General features: G+C 38.7%; 1 protein-coding gene across 5 annotated transcripts in view; it reads right to left on the bottom strand.

Annotated features, from left to right (window-relative positions):
* The window catches only part of OCRL (OCRL inositol polyphosphate-5-phosphatase), a 50,664-nt gene that overhangs the window by 10,686 nt on the left and 15,939 nt on the right, over positions 1–24,039 (bottom strand). For 3 of the 5 annotated variants that reach the window (XM_032882355.1, XM_032882358.1, XM_032882356.1), the window contains exons 5-18: positions 22,650–22,760; positions 22,136–22,225; positions 21,362–21,482; positions 21,111–21,272; positions 19,755–19,856; positions 17,853–17,967; positions 16,421–16,537; positions 16,129–16,316; positions 13,782–13,893; positions 12,284–12,393; positions 10,638–10,773; positions 6,015–6,125; positions 5,209–5,374; positions 4,709–4,944 (exon numbers count right to left, since the gene is read on the bottom strand). In XM_032882355.1, the coding sequence (XP_032738246.1) occupies positions 4,709–4,944; positions 5,209–5,374; positions 6,015–6,125; positions 10,638–10,773; positions 12,284–12,393; positions 13,782–13,893; positions 16,129–16,316; positions 16,421–16,537; positions 17,853–17,967; positions 19,755–19,856; positions 21,111–21,272; positions 21,362–21,482; positions 22,136–22,225; positions 22,650–22,760 (1,877 nt within the window). The remainder of the gene's footprint in view (positions 1–4,708; positions 4,945–5,208; positions 5,375–6,014; positions 6,126–10,637; positions 10,774–12,283; positions 12,394–13,781; positions 13,894–16,128; positions 16,317–16,420; positions 16,538–17,852; positions 17,968–19,754; positions 19,857–21,110; positions 21,273–21,361; positions 21,483–22,135; positions 22,226–22,649; positions 22,761–24,039) is intronic. The other 2 variants (XM_032882359.1, XM_032882357.1) reach the window with 2 other exon arrangements.

Genomic DNA, 24,039 nt, shown 5'->3' with positions numbered 1-24,039 from the left:
ACTTTGAGACTCTATCCCCTGCTCTCAAACCACCCTAACAGCCTCACATATTCTTTTCTTTAATCCTCACTCTTCCTAGGGAAATCTTACTATTTTTCATATATGGTCTTTTTGTTTTCACCTTCTAACATTTATTCATCATGTCCCTTATACCTGGAAGAACATGCTCACCCAATACGTTAATACATATTTCTTTAGTACTTGGACTTGACTCAAAATACATCCATGATGAACCCCAAATCACTTTTCTAGTCCACTTTATTCTTATGTGCTGAATTTGTTTCTAGTTATGTTAATGTTACATAAAGCAAATTTTCAAAAAGCCAAAATAGTCTGGTTCTGACATTGATCTTCATAGAAATTAGCTGGTCAATCAATAAGCTTTTATAGCATATAAGGCTTGAGTAAATGGCACAGGAATCTATTAATACAAATTACAAGCTCCACAACTCTCATTCTAAATGCCTTTCCAAAATATTGATTTACCAAACACATTGGACATCAGCTAGTAAAGGTAGTTAATGTTTAGATTACCTTTAACCAAATTCCCTATTAACTTCGATTTAGAATTTAGCCATATTGTATACATAAGCAAACTTTCATCACCACTAAATTACAGTCCCTGCATAAACTCCATAATACTTTGTATTCAATGCGTAATGAATAAATATTGATTACTCCAAGCTAGTTAATATGCTAGTTAATAAGCCAGAAAAAAATCTATCTTTATTCTGGAAAAGAATAAAGAAAATTACAAATAAATTCTCCTCTGTTTGCCATTTGTGCTAATTCCAACTATGCTAGTAGGGGCAAAGTCACTGTCATTGAGAAGGGCAAGAAGAATGAAAAGGACTTGTGCCAGTTATTTCACTCCACATTTGGCAGGAAGAGGGTGTGGCACAACAATCTTTCTGAAATAGTACATGGAAAGTCGACATAGGCACTGAACTCACTTCTGGTTTCACCAAAATTTTAAAGTAAATAATATAATAGAGGATAATAGGTATCATTATTAATAGCATCATCTCACAGGATCTGAAATATCATTCTGGGTCTTGGGACAAATATGAACAAACATAAGAAAGCATTACAGAAGGTCAAAATCAAGTCAAGGGCGCCTGGGTGGCTCAGTGGGTTGAGCTGCTGCCTTCAGCTCGGGTCATGATCTCAGTGTCCTGGGATCGAGTCCTGCATTGGGCTCTCTGCTCGGCGGGGAGCTTGCTTCCCTCTCTCTCTTTGCCTGCCTCTCTGTCTACTTGTGATCTCTCTCCGTCAAATAAATAAATAAAATCTTTAAAAAAAAATCAAGTCAAAACAGAGTGGGAATATACTACAAATGGGGTACAGATAATTTTAGATTTCTTGTTTATTGCCCTACACTAATATGGACAACTTCATCATCAATGAGATACAGGAATTTAATAATACTGAAATGTGACAGGCTGTGGAAGGAAATCAGAACCCTATATTCTGCCTTCAGCTCAGGTCATGCATGATCCCAGGGTCCTGGGATCAAGTCCCACATCGGGCTTTCTGCTCAGCAGGGAGCTGGCTTCTCTCTCTCTCCTTTGTGTCCCCACTCTCAAATAAATAAATAAATAAAATCTTTTAAAAAGGAACCCTATATTACAAAATTAAAAGAATAAACAGGGACCACACACATATAATTTAATAAGAATTTCATAATTTCATAATGAAAAAATAAACAGGGTTCTATTTTTTTAAACCTTGAATCATTTGTGCAGGAAAAGGGCTTCCTACAGACCCATTAACTCCACTAAAGGTTTTGGCTACTACTTATTCATGGTCAAACAATGAATTACCTGATAACATTTTAAACAAAATAAAACATTTTCACGCTGGTTGAGCCTCCTTCCAGTCATTCTGTTTAAAACAGGACAATTACAATAAAGGGTATCATAATGCCACTGCCAACTTGGACCAAAAATAAAACTAGTTTCCGGATTATAGGAAATAAAGTGAAAGGAGGAAGTATGAAAGGATTAAATTTAAACAGTTACCAAGAGGAAACAGACAAATTTAGGAAATGGTGGATCCTTGACTGGGCAAGTGTCCTGGACTCTAAAAAAAGTCAATGTCATTAAAGAAACAAAAGGGGAGAACTGTTTTACTCTAAAAGAGACTGCAGGGGTGCCTAGGTGGCTCAGCTGTTAAGTGTCTGCCTTATGCTCAAGTCATGCTCCCAGGTCTGGCTTCGTGCTCACTGGGAAACCTGCTTCTCCCTCTACCCACCCCAACACCAGCACCGCTGCTTGTGTTCCCTTTTTCACTGTCTCGCTCTGTGTCAAATAAATAAATATTTTAAAAAACAAAAAACAAACAAACAATCTGGGGTGCCTGGGTGGCTCAGTGGGTTAAAGCCTCTGCCTTCGGCTCAGGTCATGATCCCAGGGTCCTGGGATCAAGACCGCAGCAGGCTCTCTGCTCAGTGGGGAACCTGCTTCCCCCTCTCTCTGTCTCTGCCTGCCTCTCTGCCTACTTGTGATCTCTGTCTGTCAAATAAATAAATAAAATCTTAAAAAAAAAACAATCTGCCTTCAGCTCAGGTCATGATCTGGGGGTCCTGGGATGGAGGCCTCTGTCGGGTTCCCTGCTCAGCTGGGAGTCTGCTTCTCCCTCTGCCCCCACCTACCCCACTTGTGCATGCTCTCTCTCTCTCAAATAAATAAATAAAATCTTTAAAAAAATAAATAAAAGAGGGGACGCCTGGGTGGCTCAGTGGGCTAAAGCCTCTGCCTTCAGCTCAGGTCATGATCCCAGGGACTTGGGATCGAGCCCCGCATCGGGCTCTCTGCTCAGCAGGGAGCCTGCTTCCTCCTCTCTCTCTCTGCCTACTTGTGATCTGTCAAATAAATAAATAAAAAATCTTTAAAAAAAAATAATAAAATAAATAAATAAATAAATAAATAAATAAATAAATAAAAGAGACTGCAGAGACATCACCAAAGGTATTATACGAACCCAGATGAGATTCTGGCTTCAAAAGCTACCAAAAAATTCTTGAGACAACTGGAGAAACTGAAATGTGGAGTGGCTCGTTTTCTTAGGCATAATAATGGTATTGTGCTTATAAAGAAATTGTCTTTTTTCTTAAGAGGCAGGCTAACGTGTTCACCAGTAAAGTGACACATCACTACTTCATTCCAAATGGTACGGCAGAAAAGAAAAAATACAGATCTATATCTATAAGGAATGTGAGTGTTCACTGTATTGTTCTTTCCATTTTTTTGCATATTTGTCACTTTCATAATTAAAAGTTGGGAAAAAGAAAGCTGGGAAATGGTGTTTGGGATGGAGGGAAGGGGGCAGGGAAAAAAGGAGAAACTTCATTTGGAATATATCCTAAATGGTGAAATACTAAATTTGAAAGACAGAATATAGTGGTAAAAGAGAAAACAAGTATTGTAAGAAATAACAGAATGTAAGGATGTGAATTTCTGAAGAAAATGGTTCTCTCTCAAACAGAGGTAATACACCCAGTCATGAGGGCTCTAGGGAAACAAGTATAATTCCAAGAAAGAATGCTGGGACTGGACTCAAGTGTTTTAATCTACCATCTGAGTCATAGCTAAAACAATTCTATGGCAACAGAAGAGATCACACTCAGACAAGCCAGCAGCCTGCCCGCTGGTCTGGCCCTCCTTGCTAGATGATAAAAATCACTGCTCTGGCGAGGCTGAAAGGATCAACATGATTACCAATAGAAATGATAAAGTATGGCTGTCACATCACCTCATTTTCTTCGGTAAAAGACCAAAAGTATGCTTTTATAGCCCAAAGAGGTCTGCACTCTTCAGGTACAGGAATATTTTCATTTAGAAGAAAAGTTCTTAATAGGATGAACCTGTTACTAAATCAGTTTATGTTACTGAAGATAAGCGTTTCTTCCATAAGGAAACTGATATTAGAGCTTGGAATCAGGGAGGGGAAATCCTACTCCTTCCCTTTGTTAAGTGTGTTCCAATAAACATGCCGCAAACTCCAGGGTACATTATAATCATCCAGAATGCTGATAAAATGCAGGTTCCTAAGCCCTGCGCCCTGGGACTGTGATTCTATTGCCAGAGATGAGTGGGGGTGGGGAGAGAATGTGTACTTGTTCAAGGACCCCTGCAAGATTCTGAAGCAGGTACTCTGAAGTTCACTTATAGGTCTGGGCTGCAACCCGCAGCCAAGTTTGGGATTAGATATGATGATACAGTGAGGAGTTATTAGACTAAGAATCAAAAAGTCTGGGGGACAGACTTGTCACTAACTTATTCCATTTTGGGCAAGTTCTTGTCTTTGTGCCTCGGCTTTCTCATGTGTTTAATGAGGGTAATACTGCTGCCCCCAATTACTATATCTTGCATACATGCTAATGTATACAAGAGTAACTTGGAGTAGGAAGAGCATAACAATTAAGCATTAGATCTTTGAGAAGGGAGCCTTTAATCTAATTCAGTGAACTTAGTATTACATATTATATTCCTGACGAGAGCCAATTACTGATTGCTCTCTTCGCTTTCCTTTTAGGCTTAACCTAACGCAAGTAGTGCCAGAGTAAAGTGACATTCTTGCTCTTATTTATCAACTGACAATTCCAGCAACCCCGACCAAAGAGAAAGCACAGAGACAATGAGGATATCCCTTAAGTATTACGAAAATTACATCTAGAGGAGGTTCCATATCTTAGAATGTTTCTTACCAAGTCTATGAGTTTGGTGACGGGAACTTCTCGGATTGGTCTTTTCATTCGGCACAAAGCCTCTAAGGATGTACCAAAACAACTTGGGAGGTAATTTCCACTAATGGTCAAGAAGTAATCTTTGCCTCGATCCAGGTGAAGGACTAGAATATCTTCAATCTTATCTTCCCCTGAATTCAGGATGGTCACAGAGTCTTTGCTGACATACACATCAAGGGAAATGTCCACTGTCTCATCTGAAATTTAAGAAATGACACATGGTAACAGAAATTTCTGATGGAAGAGCAAAAGGGAGATGAGAACCAACAGAAGTAGTGTCCTCTAAAAAATCACCAAGTGATGGAGGAGACACTGGACACACAAAAGAGGTCTCCCCAGTATAATGACAGTGAAGGTAAGAGACATGTGGTTAGAAAACAAGAAGTTAAACAAAGGGAGGCATGGGAGTCATGGGGAGATGATACATTGCAAACAGAGACAATGGGAAAGGGACAACTCACTTGGCTCCAAGTAGCCCTCAAAAGGTTCAGCCCGAAGCCATGGCTTGCAGTACTGGCTGTCATTAAGTTTAGGGATGAAAGAAAAATGGCAGGGAACCTGGCCATTGTTGCTGATCTGGAACTTCTCCTTTTGTAGTTGCCGAAACTTCACATTCTCAAACACAAACTGGGGAATAACAGACAGACACAAACATGCATCACTAGTAGGGGGAGTATGTCAGTTGGATTATTCCATAGAGAATATGAATAAAGAATAAAGTAATTATGAACCAGGTGTGCAACTGCTGTATGCATTCACCAGCTGAGCCAGCTGGACACGATGCCCTCTCATTTCCTGTTGTATTCACGCCAGCAGAGGAGGAATTACACAGCTCTTGCCACTTCTCTAGGCTACTCTAATGGTTCCTGAGAACCTAAGAGGGTAACCCAACCTTGGGTCAGGACATCCATCCCGTGACCAAGTAAGCCCTGGTTCCTGACATATGAATTAACCAGCAACTCTGAAATATTAAATAAGAGCAGCTAACATCTGAGGGTGTACTTCATGCCAGGAGCTGTTTTAAGAGCTTCACACATGTTAACTCGTGTAATCCTCACAACCACCCCTTTAACCAGAAAAGGAAACTGTGGCTCTCAGAGAGTTACACAAGTGCCTCTAAATGACAGTGCTTGTATCACTGGAGGCAGTTTGACTCTAGCACACACGGTTTTTACCACTTTGCTGTGCTGCCTCCTCTACCAAACATGGTATCCCCCAGACTAACCACAATGGGCAGTAGATAGGGAAGCCATGTATTTTTGCTCACCTCCCTCCTGCTGAGTTCTAAGGAAGGAAGGAAGTCATTTTCCATCCTGTCCATAATCCGTACAATATCTTCAAACACTTTCCGATACCTCCGTTCATCCACAACCTTCACCTGAAAGAAAACAAACCCTCTTTTCAGTCTTACATGCTCTGAGCTCATCTTCCCTTGAGATTACCTAATAATTTAAAATGGGTTGTTACAGCAATCATTTAAAATAAACTGTGGTGCAAACAACATCCTCAAACACTTTCTGAAATATCGCTCCATCCACAACTTTTACCTCAAAGAAAACAGATCTTATTTTAGTCTTGTGTGCTCTCAGCTTGAATCTCTAAGAGTCCTTTTTAAAATTTGTCACTAAAACAAATATAAATTAAAATAAGCATTACAGCATACCCACTTTATGGTAAAGGTATGGCTAATTGGTTAATTTCCTGGAAAAGTCAAACCTCTGTACTAAGAAGCTTGGCAGTAATGTTTGGGAAGAACATTTTCTTGCTCCACTGTTATTTGGTGGTGGGGGAAATGTGACAATTGTGGTAGAAATTATTTCTTGCATTGCACAAAATAAGTGTCAAAACATACCTAAGTACTGTTTCTATTAATGATCACAAAGCATTAAAACAGCGGAAAAAATAATTAAACCATTTAATTATATTAGCTGCTATGCACAATGCCAAGAATAATAACGTCAACACACAGATTATATAATGACAAAGGCATGTCAGTAAATAGATCCTATGGCCATTTTAGAAAATAGCCAATACAAAATGCCCTAGATTAGAGGAAAAGCATGACAATGTACAAACAAATCATTTCAACTAATAGATCAAAAAACATCTCCCATAGCACATTCAGGCTTCCTGATATAGCTGTGTTTTTTTTTCACTATTAAAACTTCATACAAATCAATGCCAAAAATGAACATAATTAACATAGCATTTTAACTTACTGAAGTCCCAGTTTCTTTTTAGAATAGGAAACTTCACAAATTCAACGTCAAAAAAAAAAAGGACTGATGCATGTAGAAGAAGTTATAAATCAAATGTGGAAAATAAGAGCATCAAAGCTGAGCCAAATATCTCAAAGACTGGGAAGGTTTTATGTATCTAAACCATAACACTTAGAAAACTGAGGAGCAGGCAATCACTAGTGTCACCAGAGTCCACACTACAGTGTTAGGTTAGGAGAAATTTTATACTTTTAAAATATTTTTATAAAATTTTGCAACTTGTTTTTTATAAGGTATTTTACATGTCTCTCTTTTCACAATAACCTGCAAAGCTACCCAAGCAAGTATTATTCTTCTGATCATTGAATAGATCGAGATACAAAAAGATCAACTAAGTTGCTCCCTGCCACAGTTAATACCAGAAGTTGTATATGGACCTCTACTGCAAAGACCCTTTCCAAAATACCAGCTACACAACAGGATTAATTCAGGTAGGTCTTAAAAATACAGATGCCTTGGCCTACTGCAGTTTTTAAAAGCTCTCTATGCAATTTCTATGTCCACCAAAGTCAGAACTAATGCAATAGATCCCATTACCAAGTACCAGGGTGAAAACCCAATCTCAGCCTAATCTCAGCCAGCCCACAGCAAGTCTTCTAAAGTTAACTTGCCATTGAGCACTTGGTTCCTTTGTTAACAGTCACTGATGACAATGGTGGTAAAAATATAATGTGTTTTTTAAGGCCTCTAATCATAGCATCCCCAAGAAACCAAAATATGGGGTGGTTACTAAAGGAAATTTAAAATCTTTCCTCAGTGGGTTATCATGATCATAACCCTTAATGGCACATCAAGGATAATGAAGGGGAAGAAAACATAGAATGTAATCACCACCTGATATACCCACTTTAGAAAAGGAATTACCAACAAAATTAGGAATTAAGAATGAGCTAGATGATCAATGAGCAAGATCTTTCTGTAGTGACATGGGTAGCTCTCCAAGACACACTACTGATTTTTTTTTTTTAAAAAGCAAGTTGCAGACTAACACATACAGTATGAGACCATCTATAATATTTGCACCAACACATAGAAAAATACTCTATTGTATATGGGTCAACAGAAAAACATATGCAAAAGTCTAGAACTGTGCTGTTCAAGATAATAGCCAAAAGCCACATTCGGACATTTAAATATACATTACTTCAAATTAAATAAAACAGAAAATTCAGCTCTCTCAATCATACTAGCCACGCTTCAAATGATCCAGAGCCACCTAAAGTTAGCAGTACTGTACTGGACAGTATAGATCTATAACATTTCCATCATCACAGAAACACCTACTGGACTGTGGTCTATAAAGATATAAATTCATAATGGTAGTTGGCCTGGCTGGGAAGTGGGGCTTTTGGGCAAAGGTGGGAGTGCGGGATAGAACAGGGATTGAACAACTCCAGACTTATCTGTAAATTTTGCTTATATATTTTTTTTATTTTAAAGAAAAAGCACTTTTGAATTCCTGTGCAATTTAACTAGTATTAAAAACTAGAAAGGTAGACCTTTATTAAAGATACACAAAAATACACAAGAAGCATGGAAAATTTTTAAATATCCTGCTGGGAGCTCTGGATTAATATGTGTAGAATATTACAAATATTCCAAAGTTCTGAAAAGAAATACAAACAAAAAAGCCAAGCATAGCTGATTAAACCAAAAAGGTTAGTGTCTGGGGAATGACATCCTTTTAAAAATGGATCAAGAGAGGGAGGGCAACTGGGTGCCTCAGTAGTTAAGCGTCTGCCTTCTTGGCTCAGGTCATGATCCCAGGGTCCTGGGATCAAGCCTCACATAGGGCTCCCTGCTCACAGGGAGCCTGCTTCTTTCTCTCTCTCCCTCTCCTATTCCCTTTCTTGTTGTCTCTCTGTGTCAAATAAATAATATCTTAAAAAATGGTTTAAGAGAATTAAAATGAAGAAAACAGGGCAGACCACAAGTACAAACAAGAAATTAGGTGGGGTAAAAGTAGTTATCTAAAGGTTTATCTAGTTAATAAGTTCTTTGGAATTATAGAAGCATTATGGGGTTAGTGGAAAGACCACCTATAGGATTGGGAGTTAAACAGACAAGATTTGAATCTTAGCTCTCCTTCTAGTTGAATGCATGTAAAGAAGTTACTTAATCTCATCAGTTCTCCATTTGCTCATCTGTTAAATGAGAAATATTTAACTCAAAGTACTGTTGTGAGGAGTAAATGAGATGTGTATAAATTTTTCTTTACAGTCCCTGGCACATACTAGTTACTATTTGAGAAATACTTACTATTATTTTAAAATTTCAAAATGGACAAAACTCAAGTCACAACTGCCTTGATAAAATTTAGATTCTGTTCTGAGACTAAGAACTAATTCTATAAATAAAGGAAATACCCCAAAGTCATTCCCCTTTAAGACAGGAGTAGGACAAGACATGTTGGTGATAATCTGAAAAGCCAAAAGAATCAAATATCCATCTATTATGTTCTTCACATGTCTCACCTCATCAATCCTCATAAGTAAGTACCATTGTTATCTCCATTTTATAAAGGAGGAAACTGAGGCACAGGGCTGTTACATATGTTTTCCAGGGTTACAGAGTTAGAAAGTTGTTGAACTGGGATGCAAATCTAAGCAGTCTATCTCTAAAGTCCACCCTATCAAGCACTGCACTTTATAGATTCTGACAGATTACAGGACTGGAGGTCTGGAAAATCTACAAGAAATAATCTAAATGTACTAGCTGTAATAAATCAGTAAGATCCTAAGACATAACCTACATACCATTAACATGCAGCTAAAATATACAAGTGAAAACAAAAACTACTCACATCAGAGACAAAAAATTAAATAACTGGCCATCAATCCAGCCCAGGATGCAACAGTTAAAGAAAAATTTTAAAACTTGTGCTCCTGGGGGCGCCTGGGTGGTAGAGTCGGTTAAGTGTCTGACTCTTGGTTTCCGCTCAGGTCATGATCTTGGGTCCTGGGATAGAGGCCCATACCGGACTCCACACACTTGGCATGGGATCTGCTTGGGATTCTTTCTCTCTCTCTCTCTCTCCCTCTGCCCCTCCTGCTCATGCTCTCTTTTTCTCTAAGATAAATAAATAAATCTTTTAAAAAATTTAAAACTTGTGCTCCTGGACAGCAAATTTCACTAATAGTATGGCTGACAACATGACTTTTAAGGTAAGATACAGAAGTGGTTGTATGCCACCCAGTCAAATGCCTTTGCTCCTGCTGTCCCCACCCCTTCACCTGGAACCTCTCTCCCAGGGCTTCCCTTCCTTTTTATCTGATGAGAGGCTACTCATCCTTTAAAACGTAGCTTCCAATTCTTCCTTATGTATAACAACTTTAGTAGGAGTCTAAGGTTACCATCCAGCCATTATGCAGCATAAAAAACATCTGTGTCACTAAAAGGCCTAGCACATTAAAAAGCATATGGACAGCATTTAGGAGGATTGAGGGCACTAATTTCTCAATGTTGCAAATGATTATTTGGTTATGGTAACATTTAGGGCTCACTGAACTACTGAACTGTTTTGAGTCTAAACGATGTTCTAAGAATACCTAACACACACACACACACACACACACACACACACACAAATAAAAGAACAAACAAGTGTTTACCCCAATATGGAAGAGGGCGCTAACAGGCTTGTGGTCACTGGTTTTTAGTTCCATATGACTCCGGTAATGAAGCTGATTAACATTTGTTCCTCTCCAAAGAATCCGGTCACACCAGGCTGGAACCCGACATTTCCCACTGCAAATAAAGAAAGACATTTAAAGGGAACATACCACACAATAATGTAATACATACCATACTAGTTCAGACCTGGGTTAGGTCCTTTTTTATATGCTTCTCCTTTCCTAATGATCCCAACTCTAATATTCCCTATATTCCCTATATAATATTCCCTATATTCAAGCTCTGTAAAGGGCCTGTGTCTGCTTGTTTGCCACTGAATTCCCAACCTCTAGCACATTATCTTGTGCAAAGTAGGTGTTCAATGAATAGTTGTTTAATGAATGAATAAACAGTGCTCCCCAAATTCACATTACAACTTCAACAACACTGTCCCAGGGGAAAATATAATAACCTCTTCTTAAAATATCCTCAGAAGGTCAGGACTATATTCAGCACTTTGCTCGATGAACTGCAATGACATTTCACAGAGACAGACAACTAATAAAAATCTAAAAATCCAATCCTATATTCCAAGACTGGGCTTAATTTCTGGAGATAAATAATAGTAGAGATTTCTCCTTTAAACCTAGACTTTCATGAAAGTCTAGCTTCTTCAGATAGAGATGAACTAACTAAGCATGCAAGTCTGAACATTTAACAGCCCACAGATTACTAAGGTTAGGGACAAAACCTATTCGTCATTATAGTAAAATAAGCAACACCTTGTACACCTGATCCAGAAGTGACACAAATAAGTTCTTATCAGTAGCTCTTCAATTGACTCTCAAGTCAGGGGAGGGGGAGAAACAAGGTGAAGTGCATAAGCTCCGCCAGTGTCACTTTTCACTTGCTGACCAGCTCCCTCAGGACACAAGGATACAGACTCCTCTCCACCATACCCTAGTGCTCTGAGTCTACAGAAGCTGAATATGCCCAGGCATTTTCTCTCTCAAGCTTCTGGGCTCAGCCAGATAGGAAACGAAGAGATAGCAGGTAGAAGACAGTTACCAGGAACATAGTGACAGGGGCGCTTTACTGGGGGGAATTAGGAAATCAAAGCTCCCCTCTCCCACCAGACAGTGGTTCTTAGCTTTCTCTGGCAGTTGCCGAGGTTGGGCCCAGGCATCAGTATTTTTAGAAGTCCCCCCAAGAGATTCTAATGGATAGTCAGGGCTGAGAACCACTGTGTTGGAAGAACCTATCATGGTTCACTTTCTGGTGTTCTGAGCTGAGGAGCTGAGAAACAATTTGGAAAAAAAAAACCATTCAGAACAGGATAATCTGTAAGGAAATAAGGGTGGAATAAGGAAGGTAAAAATCTAAGTCTGTTTAGATGACAGAAATAAGGCACTGCAGGCAGCCCATAAAACTTGAACAGCTCTGACACAGAAGTAATACTTTCTTCAGATAAGCTTACCTTTAAGTTCACATGAATTAAAAACTCTTCTGTAATAGCACTGAGCCATTAAGTTTTTATATCTGCTTCTGGCGTAATAGAAGAAATTCCTAGCCCTTCACCAATGTAGTCAGACAGAAATAAAAGCAAGCCTGAACCCATTCCAGGAGGAGGCTCTTATTACTTTACCTGGAATCCCATCGGTCTGTTTTAGAGTCATACTTATAAGTGGGGATAAATTTGATTTCACCTTCGGTGAAGTCAGCAAAAGCTTTTTTCTGTGTGCGCTGAATATTTAGCTAGAGATGGAAAGAAGCATCACATAAGCAGGGTAACACCATCTTAATACAAGTGATAATCAGGTTGATCATCCATTTCTGACTAGTTCCACAGCCTTTCCAACTATCAGATACATAAATGAAATTTCTGTACCTTGTAAATTAAAATCTTGCCATTCCCATAGCATCTAAACTCACCCACAGATAGGATGCTTATTATGAATACATTGCTAATTTTTTATTGCTAACAGTCATCGGGTAGAATGGCAAAATGAAATATGAATAATCTAGAGTTCTCCCAAACGGGACAGGAACCATCTAGCAAAATTTTAATTTAAAAACACACATACACACAAATGTGTGGATAACTCCAAAAGCCAAATTCAGTGAATTTGGACACATACACACAAAGGAATGGATAACTCCAAAAGCCAAATTCAGTGAATCATTACGGATCATTCTGAAAGTTATCCTCACTCAAATACTTTACCAGAATTACATAAGATTCCGAATTTATTCCAACTGTACCCCTTTGGAAGCATGACAGAGGAAGAAATGTAAAGAAATCCACCAGCCAACCTCAATATGAAGAAAGATACAGCCAAAAAAAGGCTCACTATAAAAAAACCATTCAACTACAGAACTCCTAAATTTTTACTATGTCTGAAGGTCAAAAAGGCTTACATAAGGATTTAAAGACATTAAAATCAAATCAAAACATTCTCTTCCTCCATAAGCAGCATTCAGTTTTAGCAACCAGTATCCAGAAGCTGAAGTAAAAATTCAAGTCATGTGCCAGGTTCCAAGGCAAATTTACAGAAAACTAGGTTCCTGAATATCCAGTTTTATATAAATGTTACCGAATCAATGCTTTTCCTACAGGTTTTAACATTGATAAGCCAGATAGCCCCAACTTCTCAATCAGTTCCCATTAGACCACAGTCTGTGTTATTTATCCCAAACTTCTCTTCCGTTCTTCCCAATCTCCTCACAGGGCCTCCCTCTTTTACCTCCACACTGCTGCTAAGCCTGCCAAGTAATCACACAGCAACTTTCCCTGTTCCATCTGCCAAACCACATCAACATAGCTGAAGGCCCACTTCCTCCAGGAAGTACTCTCCAATTAACCCCGCCATTCTCCACCTTATTTATATGAATCTCTGAAATCTCTTCTTGATAAAGACAATGAACAAATGTTGTATTTACTTTTTATCTCTCCTGTTCCTATCCAAGCACTTCATAAAAGCACTACAAACCTTGTGTGTATTACTAGTCATGTGTTTTCTCAAGACAATGAGACCTTTCCATCTATTCCTAGAGTAAGACACACCTGCCACACACATATCTCATAAACCTAACAATACTGTCTGCCATTTAGGAAAGTACCTATAACATGAAAATTTACTCACCTGGTCAAATTTCAAGAGTCTCTGAAGGTCATTCTTGTTAATAAGACTCTTCACTTCATTGGCATCAGGCATACAAAGTCTATAGTTCAAATCTCCCAACCAGATGACAACACTGAAGATCAAGAAATACATAAATAGAAGTAGCAATAATTAGCATAAAAAGAGAAAATGGAGAGAAAAAAACTAGGTAGATTATTGATAAGGATTCATTTATCACTACCTGAGACAAAGGGTTTAAGCTACAACTTATCCTTCAGAGGGAAGTACTACCAACACCTGAGAAGGCCCACGGATTACCAAACAGGCGGGAAGATAGGCATTCCATACATGAAGAACAAAGATAGGGAAATACAGTGTTATGTGTGGGATTCAGAAGTCAAGGAGTTAACTGCCTAAAAGAAGCATGTAGTTTATTTGCTGGACTAGTGCCAAAATTTTGTCTGGCTGCCTGCCAGGTCTCCAGGGAAAAAGAATCTGAACATTTTCTGCCTCTCTGAGCCCTGACATTCTGCAGGCTAAGGTCTGCATGGTCTGAATGATAGCTCTCCCAGTCAGGACCCTAGCAAAAGTAGGTCCACAGCTCTCCACTATAGCCAACCTGCCTATCCCTGCCCCAGATCCACAGTCCAAGTCGCAGACAGGAGGAAGACTGGCTTGCCACAGGATTCTCAAGCTCCCAATCACAGCAACAGGCCCCTACATGTGCTGAGAGCCCCCAGGGGGAGACCCTGAAATTACTACACTAAAAGGGATTCTCCTTGTGAGCTATCCCAAGTCCTGAATGGGGTCTCTTTGGAAATCTTAAATGCAACACGAAATTTCTGGAATTCTGAGGAAACAAATTTAAGGAATTTCAGGGCAACTGTTTTTTATTTTTTTAAGATTTTATTTATTTAAAAAAAAAAAAAAGATTTTATTTATTTATTTGACAGACAGAGATCACAAGTAGGCAGAGAGGCAGGCAGAGAAAGAGGGAGAAAGCAGGCTCCCTGCTGAGCAGAAAGCCCCATGTGGGGCTTGATCCCAGGACCCTGGGACCATGACCTGAGCCGAAGGCAGAGGCTTAACCCACTGAGCCACCCAGGTGCCCCAGGGCAACTGTTTATTAATGTCCAGGCCTTGACTTTTTACTACCATGATACAGAATTGTATATGATCCTAATTGTTAAGATAATATGGAAACAGGCTAATATCACTACCCTTCCCTATTCTTTCCTCAATTACCCCACTCTGTTGATGCTAATATCCTAAATTATCCTTTGTTTTCCTACTAATTCCCATCTCAAACCACTCTCAGAATTTCAATTACCATTATTAATTTCTTGACAATCATTCATTTCCTACCACCCAATCCATCCCTCAACTGATTTCTGCTTCTATCCTTAAGCCCTATTCTCCATGAACCTTTCTCCCATATTATTATATTGACCCACTGTTGTCTAAATCTCCATTGCCCCTATTCTTAATGATTCACAGCCACTAATAAGAACATACATATACATATATATACAGTATATACAAAATATATACATTAATATGGGTAATGTAATACACAGACACACACACACACACACACTGGCTTGGAAAGAGACCCACAATAATAGGACGATATAGTCCTATGTAATAAGTGTGCATGTGTTTGTATGCATATAGAGAAAGCTCTAGAATAGCACTATTCACAGGAAATAAAACGCATATCACAGATGTAATTTTAAATTTTTTAGTAGCTGCATTTAAAAAGTAAAAGAAACAAGTAAAAATAACTTTAACAATAAATTTCCTTTAAGTCAATATATCCAGATTATCATTTCAACATGTAATCAATATTGAAAAACCGAGGTATTTTACATTTTTCCCACTAAGTCTCTGAAATCCACGTACAGTTTATGTTTACAGCAATCTCAATTTGGTCTAACTACTTCCAATTGTCCAATAGCCACTTATGGCTGGCTGTCACAATGGACAGCATAGTTCCAGGATACACAGTGAAATGTTAATATCAGTATCCTCTGAGAGACTGTCTGGGAGAGCAGAGTGATTTCTACTTTTAATTTTCTTTAATTATATTTACAATGAACATTTCTATTTTATAATAAAACACAATAAAAACTGACTCCAACTGACAGACACCTCCAGCATTACTCTTATATGGCCACTAATAGAACTAATCTTACCTCTGATAGCAAATCTGATTTCTCTGCCTCAATGAATCTGCTATTCCTCAAAAACCCTGTCTTCTTTGTGACCCCAATCCCTAAATGGTAATCCTTCACTCTTCACAGTTTCCTATCCATTTAATCTCTTCTCAGCCCCACTATTCAAAGGCAAAGGAGACTGAACCACTCACTCATGTTTCATGATGTTCAGCTGTGGAAGGGTCTGATTTGGGACCACAAAACTCATACGTGCACAGATGTCCTTATAATCTTGATTCCTTCTCTCAAAGTCCTCCACGTGGGCAGCCAGGTGGGAGTTGACAATGCAAAAGGTAGTGTTGTGAAATACAAATCTCACAGCTACCCCACCTTTGTTTCCCTGTTAGCAAGATTAATTATTCACAGTTAGTACAAAGACACAACTAACAGTTAAACGTTAAATGGACATAAGTAATAATCAAGCTCATTTCCAAAGTAACTTGCCATTTTCCCCATGATTCCGGTTCCAACTGTTTCTGTAGCAACATCACGGATATATCGCCACTGGTCCTTTCTGGCAAATATGAGGAGCATCATCCCAACAAGGCGGACTAGTTGAACCTACAAGTTCCACGGAGTTAGAAAAGGTTCATGTTAATACCACTCTTTGCCACACATCTTGCCCAACAACTGATTTTCCACCAGGAAGATATTAATGATGCTCAAATATGAATCCAAATCCTCTAATTTCCCAGCGGACCCCATAAAAAGGAAACAAAATTTCTCTGGGCAAGCTCTTATCTGACTCTGACCAGCAGGAGTTAAAAGTCTCTGGGGACATCAAGTACACTCAGCTCTAGGATTCATTATTTTAAACACTTATAAACCTACCAGGAGTTGATAGCATTAAAAAAATCAAATAAAAAAACCCTATCCCAGTTTGTTCCTTTTGCTTCTCCTTCTTAGTTTCTGATTTCCAATTTCTTAAGAAATTAAAACTTATAAAAGAGCAATCTTTTTAAAATTTTTTTTTATTTTTTAAAGATTTTATTTATTTGACAGAGATCACAAGTAGGCAGAGAGGCAGGCAGAGAGAGAGAGAGGAGGAAGCAGGCTCCCCGCTGAGCAGGGAGCCTGATGCGGGGCTCCATCCCAGGACCCTGGGATCATGACCTGAGCCAAAGGCAGAGGCTTTAACCCACTAAGCCACCCAGGCACCCAAGAGCAATCTTTTTTATTCTGATTATTTTTAGTCTGAGAACTAGAGCTAGAAATATGTCTGAAATATGTGTTAAATCAGTGACCTATATGAGAGGAGTAACACCTTCAGGATTTTTACTACCTATATCAACTGTCAGAAGAAGTAAATGAAAAATATTCAGATGACTGCTTTTAAAGGGCTTGTATGGTAGCCATATAATTAAAATAACTCTTCTGGTAGCCTCTACCACTTGCTTTCTAAAGACCAACAAATTGGCCTACCTTGCTAAAGTCAACTCTACTTTTGATTTATAACAAATTTTAGAACTCATTTAAATTCTATAACACTTCTTGCTGATTCCACAGCATACCCTATGCACCCACATTCTTCAAACTCCTTTTCTATAAAACATCCAGTTCTGACCATGTCAGCGAACAATTCTGATCTTAAACTCTTACTGTTACAAGTAATTATTTTAAGCAAATTATCATTCTGAGAATAAAATTCTTCTTTTCTCTTAAAACCACCTAAATAATGAAAACATAGGATCAGAAAGCTCAGGAAAATTTTTTTCTAGAAAAATAGGTGTAAAGAATTAGTCTGCCCCATTGCAGTATTACACTCAGGGAAAAAGCCAATTAAACCATTCTTTTGGAACAAGTTATAGATAACAGAATAACTTATAGGGAGTTCTATTCAGTTGTATATTAAAAAAGAAAATGAAATGCAGCTTACTTTTTTATACTTGGCTTTGGAATGCAAACCTCTCTCCACAGCCATGGACCACTCTTGTTCTTTCACAGATTCAAAGTAGAAAAAGGCTTCTGTGCTCAAGTCCAGCTCTTGGAATCTGAAAAAAACAAGAAGACATGAGATCTATACAACTCCCATAATTATCTCTGTCTACCTCCTTTCCCATTTTCTAAGACATTAGGTGAAAAGGGAATGGGGAAAGAGACAAATTTTTATAGAACTGCTCTATTGATCCAGATGATCAGTAAGGACAAGCAGCTTTCTTTTTCAAAAGATCCTCTAGAAGTATATGAACCAGCTATGCAAAATAAATCTTAAAAAGGGGGCAGGGGCACTTGGGTGGTTCAATTGGTTGAGCAGCTGACTTTTGCTTTCAGCTCAGTTCATGATCTTAGGGTCCTGGGATCCCTGCTCAGTGGCTAGGCTGCTCAAAGATTCTCCCTCCCCCTGTTCCTCTCCCTGCCCCTCCCCAGGCTTATGCACTCTCTCTCCCATAATAAATCTTTTTTTAAAAAACTATATGCGGGGGGGTCGTGGGGTGAAGGGAGGAAAAAAATGAAACAAGAGGGGACCGGGGAGAGACACAAACCATAAGAGACTCAATCTCAGGAAACAAACTGAGAGTGGTGCCTGGGTGGCTCAGTAGGTTAACCCTCTGCCTTCAGCTCAGGTCACGATCTCAGGGTCCTGGAATTGAGCCTCGCACTGGCAGCCGCCTCTCTCCTCAGCAGGGAGCCTGCCTCCCCGCCCTTCTCTGCCAGCCCCTCTGCCTACATGTCATCTCTGCCTGTCAAATAAATAAATAAAATCTTTTTTAAAAAAGGAAACAGGGGCGCCTGGGTGGCTCAGTGGGTTAAGCCTCTGCCTTTGGCTCGGGTCATGATCTCAGGGTCCTGGGATCGAGCCCCACATCTGGCTCTCTGCTCAGCGGGGAGCCTGCTTCCTCCTCTCTCTTTCTCTCTGCCTGCCTCTCTGCCTACTTGTGATCTCTCTCTGTCAAATAAATAAATAAAATCTTAAAAAAAAAAGGAAACAAACTGAGGGTTGCTGGTGGGGGGTGGGGGGAGTAGGGTGGCTAGGTTATGGACATCAGGGAGGGTATGTGCTATGGTGAGTGCTGTGAATTGTGTAAGACTGATGATTCACAGACCTGTACCCCTGAAACAAATAATACATTATATGTTAATAAAAAATTAAAAAATAAATTTAAAAAATATGCATAAGAATCTTGTCAAAGATCAATGTCAAAAAAACTAATCTTTACTTTTGTAAACCTGACATTGTCTTCCATAGAAAAATTAAAACAGTATTGTCTCCAAAAAATATACGCAAAGACTATGTAAAACATAAACAAAAAACAAAAAACCTCCACAAGGGACAACAGTGGAGCTTTGTTTATATATTCTAGGAATAGTCACTGTTGGACTTGACCTCAAGTCTGTTTCTATTAAGAACGCAGTTTTCTTTGCATTTTGAGAGGACTACATGTTACCTTTCATCATTTCAGGTATCATTCCTTTCTTATCTCATAAATTTGACCCACAAGTTAATTCTCACATATAGTCTAAGGTGAGTTTTTACCAAACAGTTAAAAAAGCAAAAGGAGGGGGTGCCTGGGTGGCTCAGTGGGTTAAAGCCTCTGCCTTCAGCTCAGGTCATGATCCCAAGGTCCTGGGATCAAGCCCCGTGTTGGGCTCTCTGCGTAGTGGGGAGCCTGCTTCACCTTCTCTCTCTCTCTCTGCCTGCCTCTCTGCCTACTTATGATCTCTGTCTGTCAAATAAATAAATAAAATCTTTAAAAAAAAAAAGCAAAAGGAGGACAAAATGTCATGGAAACTAATACCAAATATATAGCCAAAAGGAAATTCCAGATGTGTTCTTTACCCAATACAGTAGATATCAGGAGGATTTGAATCACAGTTCAGCCAAGGTTCCAATTCACTATCTGGAGACTGGCCATTCACGTTCCACGTTCCAACAAAAAATCTAATACACAGCACCAAAAAATTATTTGAAAACGAGGGTTAAGTATGAACCATTGAAGTTCTCTCATCATTTTCATACAAGGGTATGTTCACAATAAACCAACATAATTTCTCAAAATGTTCTGCTATACATATAAGAAATGCTTTCACATGTAGAACACAAAGTTTACATTAGGTGAACCCACAGAAAGGAACCAAGTCTCTATTTTAAAAATGCAAAGTTAATTGCTCTACCACATTTCCTTTCAATTAAACTCCACCCAAACTTATACTTGGAGAGCTTGTGGATGGGAAAATGTTATCTTCATGCTGTAAATACATCTAATGTGGATAACTGTTCCATAAGGAGCTGTAACTGAATCCAAAAACTCACTTCCTGAAGGATTACAAGACATCTGTGTAGGAAATTCTGTTGAGGCAGATACAGTATTAAGGGGGATAGCAGAATATAACTGTCTTAACTATTTACACACAAAAATAAGCATCATGGGGAATATGAGGAACTACAGGTTTTAGCATAGGGATTATGGTTATAATTGAATTAGGACAAATGAGGCACACTGGGATAGCAGATGGGACCAGAATCTTGGACTATTAAGGGTACGTGTTGTTCACAAACAACAAAGAGAGGTGTTGCTGCTTTGCACAGCGTAATATACGCTAGGCCACACCACACACATTAGGTCCAGAAAGATACCAATAAGTTAATGTGAAGTGAAAAATATGATACAGAGGAAAGAATTCAAGACAGACCTCTCAATCAAGAGCACTGGATGAAATTTTCTGTACTTAACTTACAAAAGTAAGTAAGTTAAGCTAGTGGTAAGAGCAGACATTGATCTTCTAATATTGGTGAGAAAAAATTCAGCAGGACAGAAAGATAAATACACTTGCTTAGGAAATGTGCTAGGGGATAATTCTCTTTGGTTTGGTTTGGTTCTGAGTGGCTAGAACCATTAGTAGACATAGTATCAGTAGTTAGAAAACGCAAGGGAAATTGTAGCATTTGTGTTATTTTGTACATTTATGTTATTGACAAATATAGAGACAGGGGCTTGAGCCAGCTGACCATTCCTTTTATTATGCTTTGATTATTAATTAAAATAATTAAAAATTTTATTATTAAATTAAAATAAAAATAAGTTTAATAAATAAAATTTATTAAATTAAAATAATAATTATTAATTAAAATAATACCTTAAAAAACACATAGCCATTTGTATGCCATACCTCAGTAAGTAGAAGAGAGACTAACCTGAAATTCTGAATGTTGACATATTCTTTCTCTCGCTTTGCCAGGATATGTTTGATGAGGCCCTCCCGCTGTCCAGCCTGGGTATTTGGTACAAAGAGCTTCCGCATAGTGTTGGTCACTTTGGGCTGTTCCTTGTTAGAAGCTTCTTTGTCACGTGGAAGCCTAGCAAATAATGAGAATTTCAAAAATGAAACTGCCTATAATAAAAAAAAGTCTCCTAAATGGGAAACATGTTTTGACACAGGACTTACATTCTATTCACTGAAGGGGGTGGTGGAGGGGGTTCCCGATGAATCCCTGTAGGATGATTTTGTGAATTAATTTTCTTGTCCAAATTCATAGATGAAAAATTATCCTCAAATCCAAGAAGCCCTAGTACACAGAACCCAAAGTCAAAGGGGGAAAAAATAGAGATAACATCCATTTATCCAGGATAGAGCTTTTCTTTGATCAGTGGTATTAATCTGATCACTATTTGCTCAATGGCATTACCAAATAGAGAGGTACCACAGGGATACCCTGAAAGACTTGACATACTAATTAGAATAATAACAAGTTATATTAATTTGGAATCTGAATATTAATAGCTAACATTTACTAAAGACTTAGCATAATGCCTGTTTGATATAAGGGATTATATCATTATCTCCTTTAATTATCATAAAGACCCATGAAGCCAGTACTATTAAAAATCTTCCCATGTTACAGAAAAAGAAATGGAAGCTCAGCATTGTTGAGTAAGTTGACCAAGGTTATACATAACTATCAAGTCCCAAAATTGGGGTTTAAACCCAAGCAGTTTGGCCCTGGAGCCTGCAATTTTTACCACACTGCTAAGCAGGCTCCCGAGGAGCTAACATGCCACAGAAAGGATCAAGAATGAACATCAGTCAATGGGCATGGACTCAGTAAAACCACTCCATAGCAGAAAGTGTCTGGGATTGACACTGTCTTATCTGTCCAGATGAAACCTATTTACTCTGCAGTGATCATAGCAACCAGGCAAAAGAGAATCTTTTCAGTACCTGAAAAAACAGAAGGTTTGTCCTTAGTGTCTAACTTCTGGTACCAGCTAGATGAGTCCTTTTGCTCTGGAACAAGAAGTTGTGACTGAGCTAGAGAGATAAAAGTCATGGTCAGAAACAGGGGAGCCCTTCACTGAGTGGGATTTATCATAATCAAAAGCAATTTACTCAGCGCTCCTCAAATGCAGGACCCAGCAGCACTCTTAAACATAAAGGAAGAGACAAAGAGAGTGAGGGTAGCTCTGGGATCATCTGGGAGCAGAAGGAGGATGATAGTCTTCAGTTAGCTGTCCATGCTGTGACACTGAGACTCTGGAAAAGGGCTCAGTGTCCTTATAGCTGAATAGACTTGTTCCCTAACCTAACCCTCGGTTCATTCCTAAAAGCAGAAACATCAGCACTGAAGACTGAAGGGGTGAGGTACTTTGCTAATGGCTGCTTGCCTCTGCATCAGCATGTCAGAATTTCACTGCCATTCAAAGAGAAGAAAGAAAACTTCTGAGTCTTGACTTACCTTCCTGAGCAGCAAGGACCTCCGAGAGGAACTTCAGACAGTGTTCCTCATCAGGGATTTCAAAGCGCCGCTCTCTGGTCCGATCTCCCTGAATCCGAATTTTGCAGCCACCTAAAAAGAAGTGAAATCCACACACATCTAACTATGGAATACATGCTTTCTTGGGGTCATACTCTCAACTTATCAGTTGAGCAGGAGAAGGTCCAGATCACAAAAATTCTAAGACCTCTAATGTAGGAAACATGCCTATAGGATCAGGGAATTGGGTGGGTGGGTGGGGGAACAATATGGGGAGGAAATCTAAAGGGCTGATGAACCGTGTCAATAAGCAGCCAATTATAGTGATATGATTCATACTAAAAACAGTTTTCCTATGTTCTGATATAGCTCCCCAATGTCAGTGCAGGGACCAAATTTTAACAAAAGATCACTTTCCCAACCACCCTCTTCCCATCTCCCAGTTGGAAATTCCTACCATTTCAAATCCAGATTATATAGTAAGAGTATCTGAAGCATAAAGGGAATAAAGAAAACAAGATGGTTTGCTCCTGGGTATAGACTGTACTTAGGCAATTGAATTTACAAACTAATTTAAAAAGAAAAGAATAGTGGGATTGGTTTGAATTATTATGAAAAGAAGCATCTATACCTCATTACCCCAAGTAAAAAGTGCATGTTTTGAATAAATGTACAAAAGCAATATAATGACCTATGACCAGGAGTGGTCTGGTTCAAGCATAGCCAATTGGAAAATAGTATAATTAGCAGCAAAGTGATCTAGGACATTAGTTTCTTTTGTATATAACATACTGTCTCCCTTTTTCTGATGCCCTAGTTATCATATGTATCAATCGTCTGGATATGCTAATCCAGGAAACCTATGTGCTTGTTTATATTCTTATTTTAACTGATTTAGTACATATATTGCTTTCTCATGCCCCTGGAAACCATAAGTTCCTTGACAGCAAGAAGTGGGGCTACACATACAGGTAATCCAATACAACACTTATGATGATCTCCTAGGGTTGTCTGGGACTGAAGGGCTTCTCAGGACTCAGGACTTTCAAAGCTAAGACTGGGAAAGTCCCAGGCAACCCAGGATGATTGGTTACTTTACTGGCAACAATGCTGTCAGACTTCACAGAGGAAAGGTATTTAATAGACAACTGTTGAACCAGACTCCCTCACACTTGTAAATGAAAATGATGAGAAAATGAAATGAAAATCCTAGTTTCTTATGTTGGAAATCCACTTCTGAATCCCTTCCCTTTGCATTTCTTTATGTTTCTATCTTCATAGATTTAGTGATTAGAAGAAAAGAGATAAAAAAAATGTGAGAAAGAAGGCACCCAAGTGAACCACAGATAACATTAGTGAGGGTGTTACCATA

This window comes from Lontra canadensis, unplaced genomic scaffold, assembly GCF_010015895.1.
Source record: "Lontra canadensis isolate GAN:19392208 unplaced genomic scaffold, GSC_riverotter_1.0 scaffold81, whole genome shotgun sequence".
Taxonomy (NCBI): domain Eukaryota; kingdom Metazoa; phylum Chordata; class Mammalia; order Carnivora; family Mustelidae; genus Lontra; species Lontra canadensis.
This window is presented reverse-complemented; position numbering and strand designations above follow the sequence as displayed.